Raw genomic sequence first — 25,564 nt, 5'->3', positions numbered from 1 at the left:
GATGTCCTTATCCATATTTCCACTCAAATATTATCCCTGCCATATGTCAGTTCCTCTGTTTAGTATTGGGAACAAATGGATGCCACACATGTATAGTTTAAGGATCTTCCCACATAGTGGGGAGACAGAGATTCAAACAGGTGCTTTTGGCTGGGCACAGTGGCTCACATCTGTAATCCCAACACTTTGGGAAGCTGTTGCAAAAGGATCACTTAAGCCCAGTTGTTTGAGACCAGCCTGGGCAATATAGTGAGATCCTGCCTCTATTAAATAATTTTTTTTTTCTTTGAGACAGAGTCTTGCTCTGTCACCCAGGCTAGAGTACAGTGGCGCAATCTCGGCTTACTGCAACCTCCACCTTCTGGGTTCAAGTTATTCTCTTGGCTCAGCCTCCCAAGTAGCTGGGACTACAGGCATGCACCACCACACCGGCTAATTTTTGTATTTTTAGTAGAGACAGAGTTTTGCCATGTTGACCAGGCTGGTCTTGAACTCCTGATCTCAGGTGATCCACCCTCCTTGGCCTCCCAAATTGCTGGGATTACGGACATGAGCCACCATGCCCATCCTAAAGAAAAATTTTTTTTAAAACAAGTGGTTTAATACAGCTTTTCACATGAATAATATTTGAGGTCTTGGCTAGGGACCCTAGATACTGGACCCTGACCTGAAGGCAATTAGTTTAAAAGTCAGGATTTGGCAAGAATAAAAAATTACTTGCTACAGATTAAAGGAGACAAAATTTTATGTAAATTCTTATACTACATAGAATCATAGAATTTTAAATTATTTCTGGAATGTATAAGAAATTATTCATTCAACAGATATTTACTGAGTACTAGGATTATTTGATGAACAAGACAGATAGGTCTCTGCTTGTAGAGCTCATTTGAGGGGCTGTTGGGTAGTGGGGGAACTAGGACCAGATAGACAACCCCAGGAATGTGATCCTGCCACGGTGGGAAGCACACCGTGGATCTAGATACCTAGGGAATCACAGCAGGCCTTGCAGAGAAAACCACACAGTTCAGACTTGAAGGATAATTCGCATTAATTCAATCCATTCATTTTACAGGTAAGAAAACTAAAACTTAGAAAATGTGTGGTTTACAGGGAACAAATTAATGGCAAGCCAGTCCCTTAGGTGACTTGTTATTCCTGGGTCTTGCCTTGATTCCGTTTCCTGAGTGCAGTATCTTACACTTTCATCTTTCATAGAACAAAGTAAGCGCTGAGTACATAATTACTGATAAATTTCAACCTGTTGACAAGGCTGACACCTGTCTTCAAATGCAGGCAGTGCATTTGCCTTTCAGTCATTAGAAATTTGCAGTCTCCAGCAGTCAGTCAGTCATTTTGGAGTTACTTGTATTTCTGGTGAGTTATGTTTATTTTTCAAATTACAGTGAGGAATCAGATCTAATAATTTCATAATGAATCGCATAAATAGCAGACCTCAAGATAATTAGAAACTTTACAACATTTAAATACCTTAGATCTATTAAAAACACACTTGGAATAACTTATTTTTAAAATGCATGTAACAATGCATGATTTACTGACAGTGCCTTGTGATTGGAGAAACAAATGAATTTAGTACATTATATATAATAATTCTTGTACAAATTAATGTGATAAACATCAGCTGGTCCGTAATGTATTTTAGAAAAAAAGATTTTTAAAATAAAATGGCTCTAGAGCAGCTTTGCTTGGAATCGACTCTTTCCAATTCTAGATGGGTTGGTTGATTACCTCACTGGGTTTATTTATTTGATTATATTTAGATGGTAAATTATCAGTATATTTTAGGATTTTTAAATTGGGGAAATGTTAGTAGGTTTATCTGGATATTTGTTAGGATCATGTGGATTTAAATGTATATGATTTCATTTTGAGTCACCATTTTTTAACTAAATGCTATCTGTGATTTATATCGCTTAAAACACAATAGCTGATAACAGAAGCCATATTTTTGATGGGCCTTTCTTCTAACCAAAAAGAAAATGATAATCTCTGAATACATTAGTCTTTTCAGAAACAGTTGAGGTTGAAAGTATTTTTTTATTTTGCCCTTGATTTTTATCTGCCTTTTTTTTGTCTGTGAGTCAAACTTTCACAGTCCCTATTAACTCCTGTTTGTTCTTAACTTTACTTCCTGGCAGTAGCTCTGGGAACAATCCATATTGTTCAGAGTTTCACTCTATAAGATGTAATACAGCTCACTGCTGATTTACTGAATGAATCTGATAAGATGAACTTGCTATAAGCCAGAGCTGTCTCTCATTTTGTTTTCTGCAGAAGCTGATCCTGTCTCGTTTTCCCCATTGCAGGTTCCTCAATGGTGTGCTGAATATTGCCTTTCCATTCACTACCAGCACGGGGGTGTGATATGCACCCAGGTCCACAAGCAGACTGTGGTCCAGCTTGCCCTGCGGGTGGCGGATGAAATGGATGTTAACATTGGTCATGAAGTTGGCTATGTGATCCCTTTTGAGAACTGCTGTACCAGCGAAACAATCCTGAGGTTGGTTTGGGGGGTTTCGTCTGCTCCCTGCGATGATTCTTGGCTTACGTTCTACAATTCTGAAAGAGCATTATTCTGGCACTCTACGTGTTAAGCATCTATGCTGTGCAGTCGCAACTGGTCTCTCTGTCCTCAGCCTGCCATTAACAGTTGCTTTCCCACACTGGCATCATCAGGGATTTCTTATCTAAACTTATCCCGTGACTCCCATTATTCCCACGAAAAAGTTCACAACTTGCTGGGCCCCACAGAACGTTCAAGCATGTGCTTCTGGAGCTGTGCCTCATGCAGGGTCCACATCATTGCCTGTGTGCATGCCACATGGACACCTGGAGCACGCTGTGTGCCCCGTGCTTCCACACCCTGTGCCTGTACACCTGCCCCTCCCTGTGCCTCTTCTGGGCCTGGCTGCTTCCTCCTAGTCACTCAGTGCGCAGTGTAGCAGTCACCTACTGCAGGAGGGCTTCCCAGCCCCCCCAGTAATAGAAATGAGAAAACCCTCTGTGGGGCTTCTGTAAACTGGGTGTTAGCCTCCATCATGGCAGCTTCAATCAGTGTTTCTCAAACTGTACTTTTCAGAGTCTTCTAGGTTCCAAGGAACCTTCTCTGTGGCTACCGCAAGTTGTGGTATCTCTTTTTTGTGCTTAGCTTCATTATGAGATTTCCTTTAAACAAGAATTTCCAAGAGCTTGAAAGAAGAAGAAAAAAAAGAAAAAAGAAATTGGAAAAATCACTGCTGTAGGCTAGTGCTTCTCAAGAAATGATAATAGAAATATGATAGTATCCATAGAAAATGATAGTATCCATACGGTACCTCAAGAAAATGGTCAAAGCTGCCTTCAGCCAGAGATGACCATCCTGTGGGCTTCCGCTGCCCCAGGCACTGCCTGACCACTCCAGGAGCCAAGGAGATAAGTATCTCAGGGTCAGTATTTCTGCACCTCTATAACCCATTTGTGTGGCATACGAGTGTGCCATGTACAGTGTTTGGGAAGCTCTGCTTTCGTGTAACAGGGCAGGGATGGTTTTTCACATACTCATATCCCTGGTGTCTCATGTGCTCATCCCTTGGAGGATGTCTGGTCAGTAGGACGGTAGAAGGGATTTTTCTCTGTCCCACCTAGCACCACACTCTGGTGTAGTTCTTTCCATTCAGAAAGCCCATGGGGCCTGGCACAGTGGCTGATGCCCATAATCCCAGCAATTTGAGAGGCCAAGGCAGGAGGATTGCTTAAGCCCTGGAGTTTGAGACTAGACTGGGCAACACAGTGAGATCCCATCTCTACAAAAAATAGAAAGATTAGTGATTGTGGTGGTGCATGCCTTTAGTCCCAGCTACTCAGGAGGCTGAAGCAGGAAGATCACTTGAGCCCAGGAAATCAAGGCTGCAGTGAGTTGTGATCACGCCACTGCACTCCACCCTGGATGACAGAGTGAGACCCTGTCCCAGAAAAAAAGTAAGCCCATGGGGCTCATTTGGTTTGTATTAAGCTACTCTCCCTCAAATGTTTGTCTTCAAAAATAGAAGACAGTCTTAAGGCTAGTGTCAAATCACAGGAGAAAAGTCTTTAGACCATCAGCACTCTGACTTGAACTTCGTGAAGATACCTTCTGCTATTATAACCATTGTGTCCTTGAGTCATTAAATTAGTATGTATTTATAAACTGCTTATTGTGTAAATTGTACGTGAGTGGTACAAAAAAAACAAACACCTTTCTGGTTCTTAGGAACTCACAAACTAGTTAAAGAGCTGGACAGGACAAGACATACAACCCTGAAAGGGTTAAGGATCCCTAAGCAGATTCGTGGTTTGTTTTACATTTTAAAGTAGCCTTTTGAATTTTCATGTTTTAAATTAAATAATGGCTCTGACTAGCTTCTGAAGCTAATATTCTATCTTTAATACCATCTAGACTTTGAAAACCCTTTAAAAGGACTCTTTAGTCATTTTTAAAATGAAATATTGTAACAGCTTTATCTTAATGTGGAATGGAATCTTTTTTTTTTTTTTTTTTTTTTTTTTTTTTTTGAGACAGAGTCCTGCTCTGTCACACAGGCTGGAGTGAAGTGGTGTGATCTCAGCTCACTTCAACCTCCATCTTCTGGGTTCAAGCGATTCTAATGCCTCAGCCTCCTGATTAGCTGGGACTACAGGCATGTGCCACGACACTTGGCTAACTTTTTGTATTTTTAGTAGAGACAGGGTTTTGCTATGTTGCCCAGGCTGTCTCGAACTCCTAAGCTCAGGCAGTTTGCCTGCCTTGGCCTCCCAAAGTGCTAGGATTACAGGAGTGAGCCACGGCGCCTAGCCTCAGATATTTTTTAATATGGAAAGCTATGATGTAAATAATTGTGGGGAAATATAATAATATCAGAAATGCCTCACCTTTTAAACATCTGTCACGTGTTGGACTTAGGATTATTTTATGGTGAAAAACCCAAGCATTCAATTCTGACACCCAAAGGAAATGCTATAATTTATATTAAAGTTTGTGTTAGTTTCAGTGTGTGTGTGGCATTCCTTTATTAGCTTAAAGAAAGGAGTAGGGCTGGTTGCTTCAGGTGCGATGGATTGAGGCACAGGGGCACCCATGGACTCAGGTAGAGAGTAGCTGCCTGCTTTGACAGGTTTCGCAGGTGGTTTCTTTCTGCCGTTGCTGGGCTGCCTTAGTCTTCATTGCTTTTATGTCTTCACTTACAGTTACTCTTCTTGCTGAACGTTGTGCTTTCTTTTCCACCGTGATATGCCCTCAGAAGCAGTGCAGAGGCAGAAGACACTGCTGCATTGTTGTGAACAGGGTTTGAGTCACAGCAAAGAGGCCAGAACTCTTGAAAAGATCCCTATGATAAAAGAAAGCAATACGTATTTTCTTCCTGGTAGTCTATGCTCTGAAGAGGAGGCAACATGGCTGTAAAATGGGTGTCTCCAACCACTTAGTAACTTGTAACCTTATACAAGTCACCTTTGAGCTTAAGTCACCGCATCTGAAAAATGTGGGTGATTATTAATATACTTGTTTAGAGGGTTGTTGTGAGGACTATTTAATTTATGTAACTGACGTATAGTGTATGTATTGGTAGCTATGTTTATAATTATACTTATATTTTTATAATTATGATTAGAACAAGATTCATTTTCCTGAAGAAGTGTGTGAGCCATAATTTTGAATAAGCTCAGATTGAATAGCTATTTAAATCAGAGGATTTAACATTGATCATTGATTATAGAAGGCGATAGTCTATATTTGATACTGTCTTTTTCATTTTTTTAGTAACTCCTTAGTATCTATCAAACACATCACAGGCACTTAGTAAACTATCTTTAAGCCAACTACTATTTTTTTGGATGCTATATGTAACAACTTTGTTTTTCTTTAAGCTTTTCTCTGGCCTTTTTTGAAACAGTGAAGACCTGAATATTATATACTTAAAATAGTCTTTAGGAACTATATATCAAGATATCTCAGAAGTGACTCATAGTGTGAAATGGTGATCTTTTCTGCTTTTAGAACTGGAAAGTTCTCAAATGTTCATTAAAGTTAAACTCAATTATATAATTTTATAAATACAAATATTAATAAAACTTTTAACTATTATAGTCTTAGCTTTTAGAAATTTAGCCTTAATTTTAAAATATAAATGCAGTTCCTGGAACCTTGGTAGTATATCTTTTTACATAATTAATTAACAGCACTTTTTAAAGCATTGAATATGTAGTATCTCATTTCCATAAAGTTCAGAAATACATCTTTGTGTTATATAGAAAAAAATATAGGTGGTTGTTTTGTTTTATTTTGAATCAGAGCCTTGCTCATATTGCCCAGACTGGGGTGCGGTTGTGGGATCATAGCTCACTGTAACATGGAACTTCTCCTGGGCTCCAGTGATCTCCCGCCTCAGCCTCTCAAGTAGGGGGGACTGCAGAATGTCGGTTTGTATAGTAAGTTTTAGGATTGAGCCTTCGTGATTCCCTTATACAGTCATCCGGAAGGCTAGGCCTTGCTGGATAAGTCTACTGGAGTTTTTAATAAGTTACCATCTGCTCTCTTTTTAAATAAGCCTAGATGTATTTACATAACACATACACCTTCTCAGTCTTCTGGGGCAGCATTACTTCCTATAAGATCAGTGCTTAGGTGAGTTTTGCTGAAAAGGGAACAGAAATTAATTTCTAACATGAATGAAATACCATAAATTAAAATAATTTGTTTTGGCTGAGAAGCAGTAGTAACTTGTATTAATATACTAATTAACCTCAGCAAAAGATGATTTGAAAACTATATTTCAATGTATCTGTTGGCGTCTTGCACAACAAGTATTCAAGATGCTTTCTTTTTTAAGTTTGAAGGATGAGAACATTTATGAAAAGAAAGGCAGAGAACATCCACTTAGATCTCATAAAGATACAGAGAGGAAGAACAGGGACTTGATCACCAAAACTACAAGGCCAAGGAAGCAATCTTTATAATTTGACAGTGACATCAGATAGAACAAATATTACCTGGGTTTAAATCTTGAGTCTATCCCTGGCTTTGTGACCTTGGGCAGGGTACTGAATTTTTCTGAACTTCAGTTTTCTCATTTAAAAATGAGTCATTATAATGGGATAGTAATGTCTACTTTGAAGGTTTATTCTGTAAATGAGAAATGTATGCACCAGCGTAATGCCTGGCACACACTAGGAGCTTAATAGATGTTTGTTACCTTCCTTTTTTCCCCCCCTTGAAAGAGGTTAATTGAGGACTGTGTTGAGATCCCCAAGACCACTCCCAGGTTCAGTGATTTGCTAGAAAGATTCATGGGATTCAGCTTATAGTTTACTTATAACTAAGGTTTATTACAGTGAAAAAATAGAAAGCAAAATCAGTAAAGGGAACTGGTAAATGGGACGAAGTTCAGAGGAACCCAGGCACAAGCTCCTGAGCTCTCGCCCAGGGAGTCACAACAGTGAGCTTCATTCACAGCTCATGAAATGGTGCCCCACCAGGGAAACTGAGGCTCAGTGCCCAGGGTTTTTATTGAAGGATGGCCATAGAATCACCCTCTGCCTAGTATGTTTCAAAATTCCAGACTCCCAGGAGGAAAGCACATGCGCAGCATAAACCATACTGTCTATACAGGTGGTTCAGGCACAGTAAACTACTCTTATCGGTTGTGGGGGTGGTGAGAACCCTCCCCAAATCTGAGTTTCCTAATGCCAGCCAAGGGCTAACCTTGCAGGCAAGTCTGTCTAGGGATAGCAATCTCAGAACTGCCATGTACAAGACTAAATAAAAGTAAATACCTTAAATGGGTAGAAAACATATGGGATTGGTTTCTTCAAGCAGTAATATATGTAAATATGTAAATAGAGTCAGAAAGTTATTCTCATTAAGCTTAGTGACTAATAGGTGGTTATTTTAATTTTAAAAAATCATCCCAAGAACTATGGGAAAAGTCCATTAAAATTACTAATGACCCCTCCACATTCCAGGAATGCTAGCCAGTTTTCATGCTGCCCTTAAATAGATAGTTACTTTTTAGATACTTCTGTTTGCTTATTATTTGGATGACATCTTAATGATGTCATCTCCCACAGTGAACCACCAATAATAGTGTCTGCCCTAACAGTGGGCTAGCTGGGCCATGAGCCTGAGCCAGGACGGTTATTTTTGTATCCTTTCCTTGAAAAGTGTATAACTTTACTCAGAATTCTTTCGTTGATGAATGAGAGAGGAAAAAAATGACAGGGGTGTTTTATGATGTTACTTTTTATTTATAAAGCTCAGAACAAATGTTAGATGCAGGCTTTTATTAATATTTGTAATAAATATTTAGGAAGAGTTCTCTAACCTAGGGTTCAGAGTGGTCTTTGTAGGGGGCGGTCTATGAACATATGCAAACTGGGTGTAAATTTTGTTTATCTGTATTTTTTTGTGTTGTAATTCTGTAGATTGTATCAACTTAAAGGAATCTTGGCCCCAGTAAAAATCTGGAATTACCGATTTAGAGAAATGAATATAGGAAAAGCATTTTTGTTGTTTAGGATGTTCTTTGCATGACTTAGCATAAGAATATTCTAACTTGAATATTTCTTCTTTATAGGTATTGTACTGATGATATGTTGCAAAGAGAAATGATGTCCAATCCCTTTTTGGGTAGCTATGGGGTCATCATCTTAGATGATATTCATGAAAGAAGCATTGCAACTGATGTGTTGCTTGGACTTCTTAAAGATGTGTTACTAGCAAGACCCGAACTGAAGCTCATAATTAACTCCTCACCTCACCTCATCAGCAAACTCAATTCTTATTATGGAAACGTGCCTCTCATAGAAGTGAAAAATAAACACCCTGTGGAGGTTGTGTACCTTCGTGAGGCTCAAAAGGATTCATTTGAGTCTATTTTACGCCTTATCTTTGAAATTCACCACTCGGGTGAGAAGGGTGACATTGTAGTCTTTCTGGCCTGTGAACAAGTAAGTAAGTGATATTCTAACCATACAGAGTAATAAGGCGTTTCATTTGGGAAGCTTTTAATAACTAACATACAGGTTTCAGTTTGCTAATTAACTGTTTAAATATTTGGTTTCATCATACCTCATTAAAACCTGTGCTGAAAGGAGAACAGGAAGTGTTTCTAGAATCACATGCAGTTCTGAAAACAAAAAAATGGGTGAGGTGTCTCTAGACATGATCTCCAGAGCCAACTTCCCTCCAGAAGGCTCAGGCCAGTTAGTGGGTGCCCAAAGGCAAAGCTGGCTCTACTTAAGCCAGCTGTGAATTGTCGTCTCTTGGTACAGTAGGTGCATCCCGACTCCCCTGACATTCTCCGCTGCCTCCCTGTGAGCAGGTGTGTTTGTTGGAGATCAGGAATATTACCTAAGCACTCCACACAGAGTTAAGTCACAAAACATTTCCCACAAGCAGTCCTGTGATAGTCAGTGGGGTATGGGCAGAAAATACAATTTATAGCCCACCTGAGAAGGTCATCTCCCTAGACTGGGGCTCCATTCTTAAATGATAAGAAAAATTTTAACTCAGCTCTTGAAAGGAATGACTGGAAATGTGCAGTCAAGCATTATTTACGTCCTGTTACTGCTTTGATACAGCCAGGCACCACTTGTGTTTGCATTCTTTTTCCTTGCAGCTACACTGGCCCTATTTCTTCCCCTACTCTGTTGGCTGAATCTAAAAGCCTCCAGGATCTCTAGAATTAGACCTTTCTTCATGGAGACTAATTGCCTGGCCTTTTTTTCCATCTTCTCCTGTAGAGAGGAGAAGCACTAGTTTTTAGACCACGACCCAAATATGTAATGGTTCTAGTCATTAAACAAACCAAAAAGCAAATTGTTTGATAGAGGCTGAGCCACAGCTGAACAGATAAGTGGCTTGGCTCTGTGAGAGCCTTTTCTTTAACCTCCACATGCCTTCAGACCCACTTTCAGAAGTATTCTGTCTTACACTCAAAGCATAAAGGCTTTGGGAACTTTAGTTTTCTTAAATTTTATCTGTTTCTAGAACCTCAGTATAATTGCATATTTACCATTTTCTGTATTAGATGATACACATTCTCTTGAATAGCAAATCTGCCTATTTCAGTGATTATTCTGTTATTATATCCTCATCCTGCATGATTCAAGATATTCAAGAAAGTCCTAAGGAAAGTAATAAAATAATTACGGAGAGATGGGATTTATGAAAACAATTAGAGGTTCTCAGGATAACCAGCTGAAGCCCACAGAAGGGAAGAATGGCAAATCTAATATATTTGAGAGCCAGAATTGCCAGGTGAAAAACAGGACATCGGCTTGGCACTGTGGCTCACACATGTAATCCAGCACTTCGGAAGGCTGTGGTGGAGGATCACATGAGGCCAAGAGGTTGAGAGCAGTCTTGGCAACATAGCAGGACCCTATCTCAACAAAAATAAAAATAAAAAATTAGCCTGTAGTCCCAGCTACTCAGGAAGCTAGGGCAGGAGGATTGCTTGAACCAAACAGTTTGAGGCTGCAGTGAGCTATGACTGCACCACTGCACTCCAGCCTGGGTGATAAAGCAAGACTCTGTCTCTAGAAAAAAAAAAAAAATGGACATTTTTTTTTAAAAACCCAGGATATACATTTCTGCAAGAAAAAAAAAAAAACTCAATTAAGACTGATAGGATGAGTGTAATCCTTCAAGTCAGGGTAAGCAAAATTCCAAAATGGATTTGGAAATGGATTTTGGAAAATAAAGCTCATAACAGAACTGAGGTGCAGATGGTCTTAAGAGTACATGATTCTTTTAAGTTTAATATAAACTATAATTAATAGTAGAGTGACTTTTGAACTGTCAGCTTTAGAAGATGCATCATTATCCAGGCTGGTAGTAGAAACCATAAACGCCACAGGACTTGGAAAAGTCTGTAATCTCCCATGAAGGCAGGCTGGAAAGGCAATTCTGTTAAGAAACCATCAGTCTTGCAGTCTTAAAGTGAGAGTGCCATGAAAGCTCCCAGAGCATTTTGCAATTCTGAGCCTCTGTGACCCAGGCAGAGCACTGGACCCACTAAAGGTGGGCTCCTCATTGTCCAGGGGCTCAGCAGCAGATCTGCCCCGTGGGAGGGGCAGCAAGCCAGCCACTAACATTGCGCTGGCTTCAGTAGACTTGACTTGGGCACCAGGTTTTTTGCGGTCTTGCTTCGGCCTCACATTCCACAGGTGTTACCTGGTTTTCCTGCCTGACAAGCAGAACACCATTCAGTATATGATGGACTTTTCTTTTTTACTATTTTTGTCAGAATCCATCATTAAGATACTCATCTCTTAAGGGTTGGGATTTGTCTCTTGGAAAGATTTGTCTTGCTCCGAAATTTCCTCCAATGCTATTTGATGCTTTCTTGATTTCTATATAAAGTTTTAAAACCTACCATAGCACTTAACTATCATGTGAAAACAAACTCAGCCAGTCTAATACAAAAGCACTAATTGTCATTTATTAGAGACAGGAATTTCCTGTGTTGCCTAGGCTGGAGTGCAGTGGTGTGATCTTGGCCCAGTGTAACCTCGAACTCCTGGGCTCAAGCCATTTCCTTCCTCAGCCTCCCAATAGCTGGGATTACAGCTGTGTGCCAGTATGCCCAGCTAATTTTTGTTGGTTTTGTTTTTGTTTTTGTAGAGACAGGGGGCTCACTATGTTGCTCAGGGTGGTCTTGAACTCCTGCCCTCAATCAATTCTCCTGTCTTGGCCTCCCACAGTGCTGCGATTATAGGCATGAGCCACTGCACCCAGCCCTGTCATTTTTTTATATTAAGAAATATATTTTAAAGTACAGAAATATTCTCAAACATCTTGGTGAAACAGCAATGTATTTACATTAGGTGTGTGTCACATTTTCTCCAACCACTTGCTCTGCACCACACCTGCTGTGAATTAATCTCTGTAATTCAGAGGCTACCCTGTGTCACCACACCTGCTGTAAACTAATCTCTAATTCACAGACTGCCCTGTGTCTTGGTGCTTAATTGAGACTTAGAGCCCTGAATGTTTAGTGTGGTGTTTCCTATCACCTAGCTGTCTTTTAACCGGAAAACAAAATATAAAATAAATAGGAAACATACATTGAGATTTATGATAATATGTACCCAGATTATTGTGCAGTAATAAGCTGTCACAAAGGTGGTGTTAGGTTGGAGATTTTCCTGGGCAATGTTCTATGCAGTTGTGGATCATCTTTCATTTTAGCAAGCTGGATATCTGCTAGATATCATTTTTCAGTGGGTGTTCCTGTTTTCCATAGCTGTGCAGGTAGTTACAGGAAAGTTATGCATATGTAAATAACATACATTGAATAAGAATCAAGGAAATGAATAAACAAAATGTCTGAAGCACCAGATGCATATTTTTTAAGGCTTTTCTGCCCCAAATTCTGAAGATTATGGTCTTAAAACCCTGTATCAGCTGTGCTCGAGGAGCCTAAACTATATATTATATCTATTTCTATTTTGCTCTGATTTTTCTCTTCTGAAGATTTTAAACATTCTTTTTTTTATTGCCATATGGAACAAAATTTAACATTAGAACCCATTACAAGGCAGCCGAAATAGCTCAGTGAGAGAGGATTAGATCGAAGAATTCACCTATGACTAAAAAGGTTTAGCAACTAGAACCAAATAAAGAATTAGTGGCCATAATTACTTTTCCCAACGTATTCTAAGACAATAAAGGTAAATATTTCAGTGCAATAAAAAGTTTATCTTGATAGGAAATGGATCATGAAGGGGCTACTGGAATTAAATTTCCTTTTTCAAATCCAAGTTAGCTGTTAAGTTGCACCAGTGAGAAGCTTGCTAGACGGACTTATCTGGAAGGAATGAATGCATATCTTCCTAAGGCCAAGTAACAGCCAGGTTCAGGGCATGCCGCTCAAGTACTGATTGTTTTTCTAAACGATCCTTCCTTCATATGGGGGTAAAGCACAGTAATCAGAATTACAAGAATGGAGAAATCAATTGGTTCTTATTTTTCCAACTGGCAAGTTTTCACGCTTTAGAATCAATGGTCATGCTGTTCTCTTGGCAAAAAAATCTGCCCCAAGTAAATGAATTATATGTGGAAAGAGAAGTGCAAGCAAGGGACTGTGCCTGTGTAACAGCTGATGTGGAACCCCATGGAGCAGCCTCTGCCCAGCGCCCTGGGAGCCGCTCCGCAGATAGGAAACGAACACCGCTCACCTAGCACTCAGCGACCTGTTTTTCTAGGTGGATCTGTCTTCCTTCAAAACCCTTGAGTTAATTCAATCCCATTCTACAAATGGTATGAAAAGGAAAGAGACATAAGCTTAGAGGCCTGGAAATGGAATCGAGCTGTAAAAACTATGGCAGTTGTGGGAAGTCATATTTTTTACTTAGATTTTTAGTGAAATCTAATGAAATTAAATGGGAAAACAAATTTTTTTACTTCTAAACTAATCTCTTCTTATGTGAGCATTTCTTCCCTTTGGTAGTTTGGTAAGGCCCTTAAGTAGAAATTTTGGCAAAATGAAAAGGAGAAAAATTACATTAAGTGACATCTATTTAATATGAAGTTCTAAAAAACTAGATGTGATTTGAGAAATAGAAAAATACTATCTAAAATGCCTTACCTTCTGAGCATTTTGTACCAATTACTTATATGGTGTTTTACAGCAAATAATTTAATTTTTCCCCAAGATATTTGACAGTGAAACATTTTAAAGGATTTTTTTTTTGAGACGGAGTTTCGCTCTTGTTACCCAGACTGGAGTGCAATGGCGCGATCTCTGCTCACCGCAACCTCCGCCTCCTGGGTTCAGGCAATTCTCCTGCCTCAGCCTCCTGAGTAGCTGGGATCACAGGCACGCGCCACCATGCCCAGCTAATTATTTGTATTTTAGTAGAGACGGGGTTACACCATGTTGACCAGGATGGTCTCGATCTCTTGACCTCATGATCCACCTGCCTCGGCCTCTCAAAGTGCTGGGATTACAGGCGTGAGCCACTGCGCCCGGCCAAAAGGATATTTCTAAATGCCAGATTCGTGCAAAGATTTAAGTAGCAGTTAACTATTTCTGCTACTTCATTACATTTCTGCTATTTTAAAGTGCTAATAGGTCAAAATAATTTTTTTAAATGACCCAGCTGGAGATCCTGATTATAAAACATGTCTGTATTAATATGTGTGCTTTTATAGGAAATGCAGAGATTATATAATCCTTAGTCCTGCTACCGTTAAAGCACAGTGATGTAATATCACCAGTATGAGGATGATTTTTGTTTACTTGTCATCATTAGTAGATAGGAGAAATTGCATCAAGCTAGAAAAGTAGCAGGATAAATGTATAAAGGCAAAGGCAGTACATTTCACAAGAGCTAATAGAAAGGAAGAGACACAAGCTAGAGACCTGGAGAATGAAATCAAGCTGTAAAAACTATGGCGGTTGTGGGAAGTCATCTTTTTTACTTAGGTTTTTAGTGAAATCTAATGAAATTAAGTGGGAAACAATATAGATTATATTTAACTTCCCCAAAGACATTTTCTCATTTAGTTGCAGCTTTCCTTATTTAACGACATACGTAGGCAGCAACACAAGCGTTTCTTTCCCTGTATCTCTTATGTAGTATTGCCTAAAATTTTATGTAATTCAGATATTTTTTAATAGTGAAGTTGTTTGCATTGTACTTTATTTTCATGGGTGGTTTTTTTTTTTGTTTTTGTTTTTAACTTTAGGATATCGAGAAAGTCTATGAAATTGTCTGTGAAGGATCTAACCTAAATCCAGATCTTGGAGAACTGGTGGTTGTTCCTTTGTATCCAAAAGAGAAAGGTACATTGTTCAAGCCAATCGATGAAACAGAAAAAAGATACCAAGTTTCTCAAAGAAGAGTGGTGTTAACTACTAGCTCTGGAGAGTCTTTGATCTGGAGCAGCTCAATCAAATTTGTCATCGATGTGGGTGTGGAAAGAAGAAAGGTAATTATTGAGTAGGTTAAACAGACTGGCAATCATTGTCAAGCACCTTCTCAGTTTCCTACCATCTGACTGATGAGAAAGTGAGGATGAACTATGTGAATTGTGAATTCTTTGAATCTGGTCATGAATGCAAAGAAGAATGACTGCAGCCAGTAACAAAAGTCTTGATTTTGTATTACTGTCTTCCATTAGCATGTTGGAAGTTTGGAAATTAGTTAAATTGATTAAGCTGCCAAAGGCAAAAGTTTTGAGGAAAGACAACTATTAGAGCCTCAAGGCAATAGTTCCTTAATGCTTTTTCTTCTTTAGCTAAGGTACTTGCAAAGCAAATTGTCTGACTCCTAAACTAATTTCCTCTTATGAACATTGTATTGGATTTTTTTGATAGCCCCTTTATCAAAGTAATTAGTATCTTACCCCAGAGAACTTACTAGATATTTGTTTCAAGTATAATTTTAGCAAATTTTGGCTTATAATTGAAATGATGAAATTTTCATTCTAATCATTAAAAAATATTTTATTTATTACTTTTAAATTAAAATTTTTAAAATGAAAACAAGGTATCTCAAACTCCAAACGACAGACACTGCAACTTCAGAAAATCATAGCATTTAAGATCCGAAGGGAAACTACCAAATGTTGATTAACTTACGGTTACTAAGTGCTGAGATGTTTTATCCCTCCATGAGACTGTGAGCCTCCTAAATATCCCTGCCTTACTACGACAGAGCAATTCCAACAGCCATGATGGTTCCCTGGGAACCACTTAGATTTGATCTTACTTGAATTAGTCCAGCCTTCAGAGAAGCCAGGGCTGTCCCTTGCCCCGGTGAACCACATTTAAGGAAAATCACTGTTAGTACCATATGCAGTTTCTGGTATTAGCTGTCATCACTGGAACTCTCAGTATATGTTGTAAAGGTGAGACCACGAGATCCTGGTTGATTTGAACAAAACTATCAAGACATATGGCACTGTCAGGTGAGAACCCTTTCTCTGTGTGGCATATGAGGTTATGTTATAATTCACCAGTACAGAGCTTCGAGAAGTGACAGTGCTAGTATTTCAGCAGACGATACAGAGTTCCCATAGTTATGGAAGCCACAATGAAAGCAGACAACCTTTAAGTCCATTTATCAAAGCACTTGCAGTTTCCATCTCAAGGCAAGTGAAACAATAATAAATGCTATACAAAGAAAATGAGTCTGTAGCAGTGCATTTCATGGAGTAAATTACTGCGAATGGCATATTCTCTTCAGGATCAGTGAGCCTACTAAATCATGACTTACCTGACCCTAATGATGCTGTCTTTCCATTTAAAGGTGTACAACCCAAGAATAAGAGCAAACTCACTTGTCATGCAGCCCATTAGCCAAAGCCAGGCAGAGATACGAAAGCAGATTCTTGGCTCATCTTCTTCAGGTAGTGCTGTGGACACAAATACTAAATGTCAATTCTTGTATGCTGGCAACCCAGAAATATTAAAGCCATTTTACTTGGTGTCTTTTAGGAAAACTTTTCTGCCTGTACACTGAAGAATTTGCCTCCAAAGACATGACGCCACTTAAGCCAGCAGAAATGCAGGAAGCCAACCTAACAAGCATGGTGCTTTTTATGAAGAGGGTAGACATTGCGGGCCTAGGCCACTGTGACTTCATGAACAGACCAGGTAGCCTGATGCTGCCGTGTCAGCCAGGCGTGTGGGCTGAGTTTCACCTTCTCTCCTCCTGCCCGTTTCCTGTCCTACGTGCACATGATTGCTTGTGTGTCGGTTTACACAAGCATGGGGGGTGAGGGGAGGTGGCTTGGACTGAAGCATTTTCCCACTAGAGGTAAACATTCTCTGAAGGTAATTTTTAAAACACCACAAACCTCTAGGAAATATCTGTTCTGACACTAGAAGTGTTATCTCCTGTTGGATAATGAAGCACAGGAGGATTGGGCTTGAGGAGGAGAAGAATGTGGAGTATGGAAGCGTAAGGGTGAATCAGCAGAAAGAATTCTTGGTAGCTTGGAGTTTCTTTTTTTTTTTTTTTTTCAGACAGGGTCTTGCTCTGTCATCCAGACTGGAGTGCAATGGTGTGATCATATGTCACTGCAACCTCTACCTCCCAGGCTTAAGTGATCCTTCCACGACAGCCTCCCAAATTGCTTGGACCACAGGTGCAAGCCACCACACTTGCTAATGTAGACTTCCTCTATAGATGTAAATTTCTTTTGCAAAATGATAGCTTTTTAGAGCTACTCCTGTGTCTGCAGTTTCTCAGAATAACCAGCTCAAAATATGCCAAAGATGTATATTTTGGGGTGGCATATTCTAGTCTCCTTCAGTCATATTTTGGGGTGGTGTGTCCTGAGCCCCAGCAAGTAAGTTTCATTTTTGAAAATTGCTCTTCCAGTCCCACTGTTTTCATAAGCCCAGGAACCACCACCTGTTGGTTTCCTAGGCATCTTCTTGCTCAGGGTAGTAGATAGTTGGTGGATTAGAAATGCAGGGAGAAGAAAAGGCAGACTTGGTGACATCCAGGATTTTTAACAAACTCGTACTGTGTCCTCTTGATGGTCACCCTCTGTGCTGCTCATTCCATGTGGCTTAAAGCTGATGACTGGGGGACAAAAGAGTGAGGGTAACAATTTATTTTTGTCTCCTGACAATACACACATAACTTTTCTGCTGTGCTTGGGGAAAATATAACCGTGGATTAACTCTGACTCATTGTTTTGGAAGCAAAACAAGAAAAAGATGCTTGCAGCTGCTGCATTTAATTCAACTTATAATCGAAATACGCAAATGTAGCAGACTTGTTACCCTTTTCAGGATGCATGAACCATGTGAAAATGAATTTGGCATAACTAGGCTATAGGCTGTTAATTGAATTCCCCTGATCTGGACCTCTTTTTAAAAAATCAGTTTTCTTTTTCTTCCTTGGCTGCCTGACAGTTGACCTTCATCCTGAATGACACAGTCACTGTCCATTGGGGTAAGAGGGCTCAGGACCAGCTGAACACTTCTGTGGAAACAGGTGGCCTGAGACTGCTGTTACCCTGGGAAGGCAGTGATACCTAGGTAGGAATTTGGAGGAAAACTAGCCAAAATGTACCAGCCTACAGCAGATGTCGTCTTTGTATCTGGAGGCAGAACTCATTTTGGTAGTGGCCAGATGACTGGCTTTGGTATGATCTATGATTCTTTGGATTATGAAAAGAACAGTGAAGACAAACACAAACGGGCATGGCTCATTAGATAAGGCAGTGCCTCAGGAAAATGGGAAAATGCAGGAAGGAAATAATGTCACCGGGTGCAGTGGCTCACGCCTCTAATCCCAGCATTTTGAGAGGCCGAGGCAGGTGGATCACCTGAGGTAAGGAGTTGGGAGACCCAGCCTCACCAGTGTGGTGAAACCTCATCTCAACTAAAAATACAAAATTAGCCAGGCATGGTGGCACTTGCCTATAATCCCAGCTACTAGGGAGGCTGAGGCAGGAGAATTGCTTGAACTCGGGAGGCAGAGGTTGCAGTGAGCCGAGATTGCACCATTGCACTCCAGCCTGGGCAGCAAGACCAAATCTCTTATCTCAAAAAGTGAATGGATGAATGAATGAAAGTCAAAGGCTGCAGAGGCCAGGGTTAGCACTGGCAAAAAGGGGAATGAAAGATTCTTCAGGGTTGCACATAGTGGCTCATGCCTGTAGTCCTGGCACTTTGGGAGGGTGAGGTGGAAGGATTGCTTGAGGGCCAGGAGTTCAAGACCAGCCTGGGCAATATAATAAGACCCCATCTCATTTTTTTCTTTTAATGAGCCACGTGTGGTGGCACACACCTGTAGTCTTAGCTACTTAGGAAGCTGAGTCAGGAGAATCACTTGAGTCCAGGGTTCAAGGTTGCAGTGAGCTATGATCATGCTGCTGTACTTCAGACAGGTCGACAGAGCAAGACCCTGGTTCAAAAAAAAAAAAAAAGATTCTACAATGGTGTCATCTGTTGTGATGGTGCAGATCTTTTAGCAGAGGATTCCTAACCAATTCATCGAGACCCTCAGGAATAGTATTTGCCATTCTAAAAGCCCAGTTTGTAAGACTTACTAGAGAATTATATGCACTTGTTGGTAAATCACTTGGAAACTCAAGATTTGGCTTTGGAACTTACAAAATGATCTTTAAATGTTATAGTAACATTTACTGTACTGTAGATAACATTTCCATGTATTAAGAGGAGAATGGGAGGAAGCAGGCTGCCGGCAGCCCTCCCCGGAGCTCTGCTGCAGTGGCTGACACCTGCAGGCGGGACTGGTACAGCCCAGAGAGTCAAGCAAATATTCTAGCACTGACTGCCAGGAGGCCACAGCCTCCCCATATTTAGCGGACTACACCAGAAAGCGCAGGCTCTTCAGCCAGGCTGCCACGGCTCCAAGCCTGGCCCCATCACTCGCTAGTGGGTTATGATTCAGCAAATTAGGACTCTAATTGCTTCACTTTATTTATCTGAATATGAAGATAGTCAATGCAGTTGGTTCATAGAGTTACTAACATAAGTTAGTTAACATACGCATGCCCCTTAGAAAAGTGACTCGGGTGTAGTAAATGCTATAGCATTATCATCATTGTCTGAGTGACTCCTACCTGAGCTCTGCACCACATGGGCCCTGAACTGCAGAGGATCCTAGAAAGAGCAGTTTTAATGGCTGTGAGAAGCAGATAATGACCCTCAGGTATTAGGAGACATCAACAGACTGCCTCTGAGATGGGCTGGAGCAGGAAAAGCCATGGTAGATAACAGCAAGAGCACTGGACTTGGGAGTCCAGCATCAGCTGTGCCAGCAGAGCATGCTGGGTACCAAGTTCAGTACTACAGGTGAAAGGCTGGTATTTAAAACCTCACTGTACATATGACAAAACAGCTAGGTGGCCATGTGGCTTTGGCAAGTCATTTGTCTTTTTCTCATCTGTAAAAATAGGGTAGAGTGTCTCCCTCCTGTATCCTGGGGTTATTTAGAGGTATAAATGAGATGTTGATTCAAAATTGCCATGTACATTGTAAAGGAGTAGGCATTAGGCAAATGCCAGGTTTTGTGAACACATCCCTATGAAATTAAGTGAAACAGAAGCCTTTCCTCCCCCTCCTTTTAGAACCAAACTCTTAATGCTATTCCCCAGAGCCCCAAGACCTTGTAGACCCGTAGAGTCTACACCATCTCTTCATTCTTTAGTTTCTTCCCTTGTGGACTCTTTTACACAATGCCCAAGTCCCAACCCTAAAATAAATCAGAAACAGAAACTTCATTTGCTCCTTGAGCCCTCCCAGGTGATAACTGCATTTCTGTCTGTCCATTTATGTAAATGGGTATATGTATTAATGCAGGAGTCCCCAACCCTCAGGCCATGACACATATTAGTTCATGGCCCGTTAGGAACTGGGCCAGACAGCAGGAGGTGAATGTTGACAAGCGAGCAAAGCTTCATCTGTGTTTACAGCTGCTCCCCATCACTCGAATTCCCACCTAAGCTCCACCCTCCTGTCAGATCAGTGACAGCACAGGTTTCTCATAGGAGCTTGAACCCTATTGTGAACTGCACATTCGAGGGATCTGGGTGGCGCACTCCTTATGAGAATCTAATACCTGATGATCTCTTACTGTGTCCCATCACCCCCAGATGGGACCGTCTAGTTGCAGGAAAACAAGCTCAGGGCTCCCACTGATTCTACATTATGGCAAGTTGTATAATTATTTCATTGTGTATTATAACGTAATAATAATAGAAATAAAGTGTACAAAAAAATGTAATGAGCTTGAATTATCCCAAAAACATTCTCCCCATCCTTTGGTTTGTGGAAAAATTGTCTTCCATGAAACCGGTCCCTGGTGCCAAAAAGGTAGGGGACCTCTGCATTAATGCATGTACCTGGCACACACAGTAGCTACTATGTGAGGGTAGCTATTTTCTTCCCTAGGCTTTGTCCTTACCATTTGGAAGTTCTAGTGGCGCTTTGGGTGCACTCTGTTACAGAATGTATTATGTTGTAGTGGATATATTAGTTAACAGTTCTTCTGAATGCAAGCACTAGTAATCCAGCTCAAACTAGCATAAGCAAAAAGTGAATTATGATAAAGAAAGTGGGGTGTCTTATAAAATCAAAAACAAGCTTCTTCATTTCTCATCTCTATATCTGTAGGTTCCCTTTCCTCCCTCGCTTTCATCCACAGGGCTGAGTCTTAGCTGCTCTCTGCTCTAAGCTTTATGATTTACTATGTCAGCTCCTGGAAATTCCCTTGGTCTAAAGTCAAAAACTCCCAAGAAAGGGAGCCATTGATTCAATCTGAGAAGCTGTCCACCCTGAACCAGCCCACTGTGACTGGGATTAGTGGTGATAATGTGGTGTCACATGGCACAAAATCCTGCACCTGTAAATGTGGAAGTGAAGGTGCAGTTCCTAGAAAGGGGGACGATTTGGAGGTAAAAGTACATTTCCAGTAGAGCGTGATTCTTTATTTACATGTGCATCTCCACATGTAAATGAGACCATCCACACCAGAAGGGCCAAGAGTGAGGCTGTCCCAGATGTGTGCCTGCTCCAGAGCCTTGCAAGTGCCAATAGCACAAGACGGTCAAAATGATCTGAGAGCAGATAATAACCTGAGCCTCACCCTTACAAGGAAATCACGAACCCACACCAAACATCAAGTCCTTTAACTACTCATATAAAAATAGTCATTGTATGGTCATTTAAAAACCCGTACTTTTTTCCTGATTTTTCTAGGTTGTTCTGGGATTGCCTGTTCCATACCATCTTACTACAATGCCAACTCTTGTTTAAAGATGGTTCTCTAGAATGGTATGAGGGTGGGGAGAGCCTTCAGCTAGTCACCACTACACAAACCTGGGGCCAGCTTCCTGGCTGTAAGAACAGCTACTGGGTGTGGGGACCATTGGTAATTTGGGAAGTGGCAGAACTTTCCCAATGCCCTTACACTTGAGGAACACTGACTACCCTCTAGAAGGCCCAGAGTCTTCCCAAGAACATGAGCAAAGGCAGTCATGCATGGGAGACAAACTCGGCTTCCTTCTTCCCCACTTAGTCCTTCCTCAGGCCTGGGCAGAGGGAGTGATGTGACGTGCAGGGAGAGTAGAGAGGTTTGGGAGGGGTCGCGGCTGTCAGAGGTCTGCATGTTTCCTTCCATGTCACAGGCAGGAGCAGAGCTGGCGTGTGAGAGGTCTTCAGGCACAGCTAAGCTCACGGGAGCTGGCCTCCGTCTGCCTCACGGTGCAGACGGCACTGGGAGGGCACTGGGGACACTGCCATAACCCAAGACCCCTGCCCAGGGCAAGGCTGAACACAAAAGGATCTTGGCTCCCACCAGTAGGCAGGGAGTTGAAAATACTTCTCTTCAGTTTACCAAGGAGGCTGCTCTATCTCTAATGTCCTTTCCAACTCTAGTGACTCAAATCAATCGTTACTTACCTGCCCTTATTGGAAAGAAAGGGGGTTAAGGAGTATGGTGGAAGGAGAGGAACCAGCCTTGGCTTTGGGGACTGCTTACCAGGAGACCAACCCCCTGCCCTGTTCTCGTGGAAATACCTGTCCACTTTAGACAAGAGAAGGCATGATGCTCTGCTAAGCATATTCCCAGAAATAACTGCAGACTCAAACTTTTACCTGAGGGAAAGTACAATAAATATGTCGGCATATGCTTGCATAATGCCAGCCACCTTGATAGGAAATTCAGTGTTTCTGAGCCGTTTTTGCCTGGTTAGGCAGAAAGCAGGCCAGAGATTGTTATAACAAAGGAGACCTGGCTGCAGGAAGCCTGCCAAGCACCTGCGTAGACAGGACTTCCTGTGAGGGGCAGGGGGAGGGTGGAAGCCAACTGAGGCTTCCTACCTTTTGACATCTACAAAGTTGGCATACATTGTAAGAACACAGGAAACATGCTGCATGGGCTGTCAGCTCTGGAAACGCCGTGGCCTTGGACTCCACTTGGCCTGTGCTGGGCTTGGAGTTAGCCCATCGGCTTCTCCTCTGCTGGTTGCTGTTTAATGACCCCTTTGTTTGTAGCCAGGCTTTCTGCTGATGCCAAGGAAGGAAAATGCAGGCATATATTGGAGCTTAGCATTTGGGGTTCTGTGGAAAACAGACACTCAGAGCAGCAAAGAAGTACTGTGATTATAGCCCTCCGCATTACTTTGAGTGATGGTAGTGGGGGAGGAGTGTGACCTTGCAGTGAGCTATTCTACAGGGAGTACAGCTGCCATTGGCAAGCGAGCTTAATAAAAATGATGTTTGGTTCATCTCGAAATTGCCTTCAGAATAAAGCAGTCTGATTTTGCACTGCCGGAATGAAGAGGCCTGACGCTGAAACATTTCTATTCCATTTGTCAGCATTACTTACCGTGGATAAACAGTGCTTAAACAGCACTGCCCTAAAGAACCCCCATCTAAACTCTTCTGCTTTTTAACTATGACAATTTTATTGGCCACACTGGGGAGATGTCTTCAAATGCAGAATATAATAGCAACCTATTTAGTTATTTATTAACCTGCATTCATTAGCTCATTCTTTCTAATATAAAGAACTCCAAGAACATCCTCTTTTTTGCTGTTGTGAGGACCAGGAGCAGAATCATGAAGTCATTTCTGTTACTGATTCTATGTGCAGTCAACTCAACTCCAGGCCATAAAAATGAATAGTAGGTGCCCTTTGGGGACGACGCCTGGCTGTCAAGCCAGATGCTTAAAGGGACAATTGCCAAAGGCCCTGTAACTTACAATGCTGCAGCTTTGCTGATTTATAGAAACTGGTTTCTAAAAAGCTTTCAGTAATTAAGTTTGTACTCCAGCCCCTTCCTGCTCTGATGCTTATTTCTGATGCTGCTTCTTGTGCCTTCTCCAGCAGATCGGCTGTTACTTTTCATGTCACACCTCATTGGTGGAACTCTTGAACTTTTTTTCTGAATAGCCCATCTGTTTATTTCCCATGATTGTGACTTCTGAAGGTCTCATCTTTGCCACTATGGTTAGGCCAAAGGTCCCCAGGAATAACAAGACAGTACTGTATGCCAGCATCCAGGCAAGACAGGAGTATCTCTGGGCAGCCATAAGCTTTTGCTCAGTTTTAAATCTTGATAGGAAAACATTGAGAAATAATAGGGAAATTGGACATATTTGCCCCAAGGTAAGGCTGAAGCTGTGCTGCAGTCGTCCAGCTGATGTCTTTGGTTCCCTGCCAATGTCCCTTGGGTGGTTTGGCACTGCCCCCTCACTCCCAGCAGATCTTTTGCCTGCAGTGGGTATGTCAGGCTGAAATTCTGTCTGGTGCTTGCTCTGCTATCCTCCCACAGGACTGGAGGTGTGGTGGGCTGCACTGCAGCTTCCCTGAGTCATTTCCCAGACCACAGCAGTGGCTTCTAATGCCTTCCAGTTGTTCTGACAGGAATAGAGGAATTTTATCAAATCGAAGTTTATGAGTAGGTTTTTGAGCTACTCAGTTTGCCTGAAATTTAGACATAGAGCTTAAGGATCAAAGTTTGGACAGTACATGACTACGTTTTTACTGTTTGTTACTTTGAACTCCCAGGAGCAGAGAGGTTTAAGTGCTTCTTAGGTCCCCAGAGTCTTCAGCTTGCACCCACCTTGCACATACTGGAATTGAGACAAGAGCAACCTAGTGACTCATAAATACTGCAGTTTGGGGGTCTAACAATACAGCAGTAACCTTTATTGCTATACTAGGAACCAGACAGGTAGAAAAAGCATGTGTTTATTTAATAAATATTAGGTTGGTGCAAAAGTAATCGCAGTTTTGGCCTTTGAAAGTAAATTTTTTTAAAAATTATTTTTCCTTTGAAAGTAATGTCAAAAACTGCAATTATTTTTGCACCAACCTATATATAGCCTTATTCCACAGAGAATATATTTCTTTAAATAATGGATTTTTAAAACTTGGTAGCAATTGAGCATATATAATAAATACCACATCATTATCGATGCTACATAGACTTAGAGGAGAAATAAAGAGACGGAGAAAATCAGTTCGCTCTATTTATTTGCACTGGGAAATAACATCTTTATCTATTGTTTCTAGCATCTGAGTTCCAGGTCAGTTGTAATTCATTTTTCTCTGTATTACGCAATGTATTTTCCTGCTTTTCATGCCTCATACTTTTTTACGGGATGCTAGACGTCGTACATTTTACCTTGTTGGGCACTGAATATTTTAGTCCCAGGAATATTTTTGAGCTTTGTCCTGGGATGCAGTGGATCCTTTCGGGTCCTGCTGTATAGATGTGTTAGGTGGCAGTGCCCATCTGGGGTTTCTCATTTGTGTTTCCTACCTAGTGCCCTGAGGTTTTCCAGCTTGGCTGGTAGGAACAGGCCCTACCCTAAGTACTGTGTCAGCACCACAGTACTGGCCTCGGGTGGTTCCTTACACACATGAGCTGATTGGTGGGTGCTCTGCTGCCTAGTTGAGGGAACTCCCTCTGGTCCCTGATTTCTCTGTGTGTCTCTCTCCAGTATGGTCACCTGTCAGTTCCAGCCACCTCAGTCTCCCTGGATCCCTGGCATTGTTTTCCTACTGCAGGGAAGCTGGCAGG

At 41.3% G+C, this 25,564-nt stretch overlaps 1 protein-coding gene and 1 long non-coding RNA gene across 5 annotated transcripts in view; both read left to right on the top strand.

The window, feature by feature from the left end:
* The window catches only part of DHX32 (DEAH-box helicase 32 (putative)), a 57,388-nt gene that overhangs the window by 25,674 nt on the left and 6,150 nt on the right, over positions 1-25,564 (top strand). For all 4 annotated transcript variants that reach the window (XM_035269421.3, XM_002756701.5, XM_008978887.4 and 1 more), the window contains 5 exons: positions 2,331-2,524; positions 8,610-8,982; positions 14,732-14,974; positions 16,297-16,396; positions 16,485-16,643. In XM_035269421.3, coding sequence (XP_035125312.2) covers positions 2,331-2,524; positions 8,610-8,982; positions 14,732-14,974; positions 16,297-16,396; positions 16,485-16,643 — 1,069 coding nt within the window. The remainder of the gene's footprint in view (positions 1-2,330; positions 2,525-8,609; positions 8,983-14,731; positions 14,975-16,296; positions 16,397-16,484; positions 16,644-25,564) is intronic.
* LOC128929359 (uncharacterized) lies at positions 2,533-5,351 on the top strand. Its single transcript, XR_008475739.2, has 2 exons — positions 2,533-3,449; positions 5,227-5,351. It is a non-coding gene; the product is annotated as an uncharacterized LOC128929359 (long non-coding RNA).

This window comes from Callithrix jacchus, chromosome 12, assembly GCF_049354715.1.
Source record: "Callithrix jacchus isolate 240 chromosome 12, calJac240_pri, whole genome shotgun sequence".
Classification (NCBI taxonomy): Eukaryota; Metazoa; Chordata; class Mammalia; order Primates; family Cebidae; genus Callithrix; species Callithrix jacchus.
This window is presented reverse-complemented; position numbering and strand designations above follow the sequence as displayed.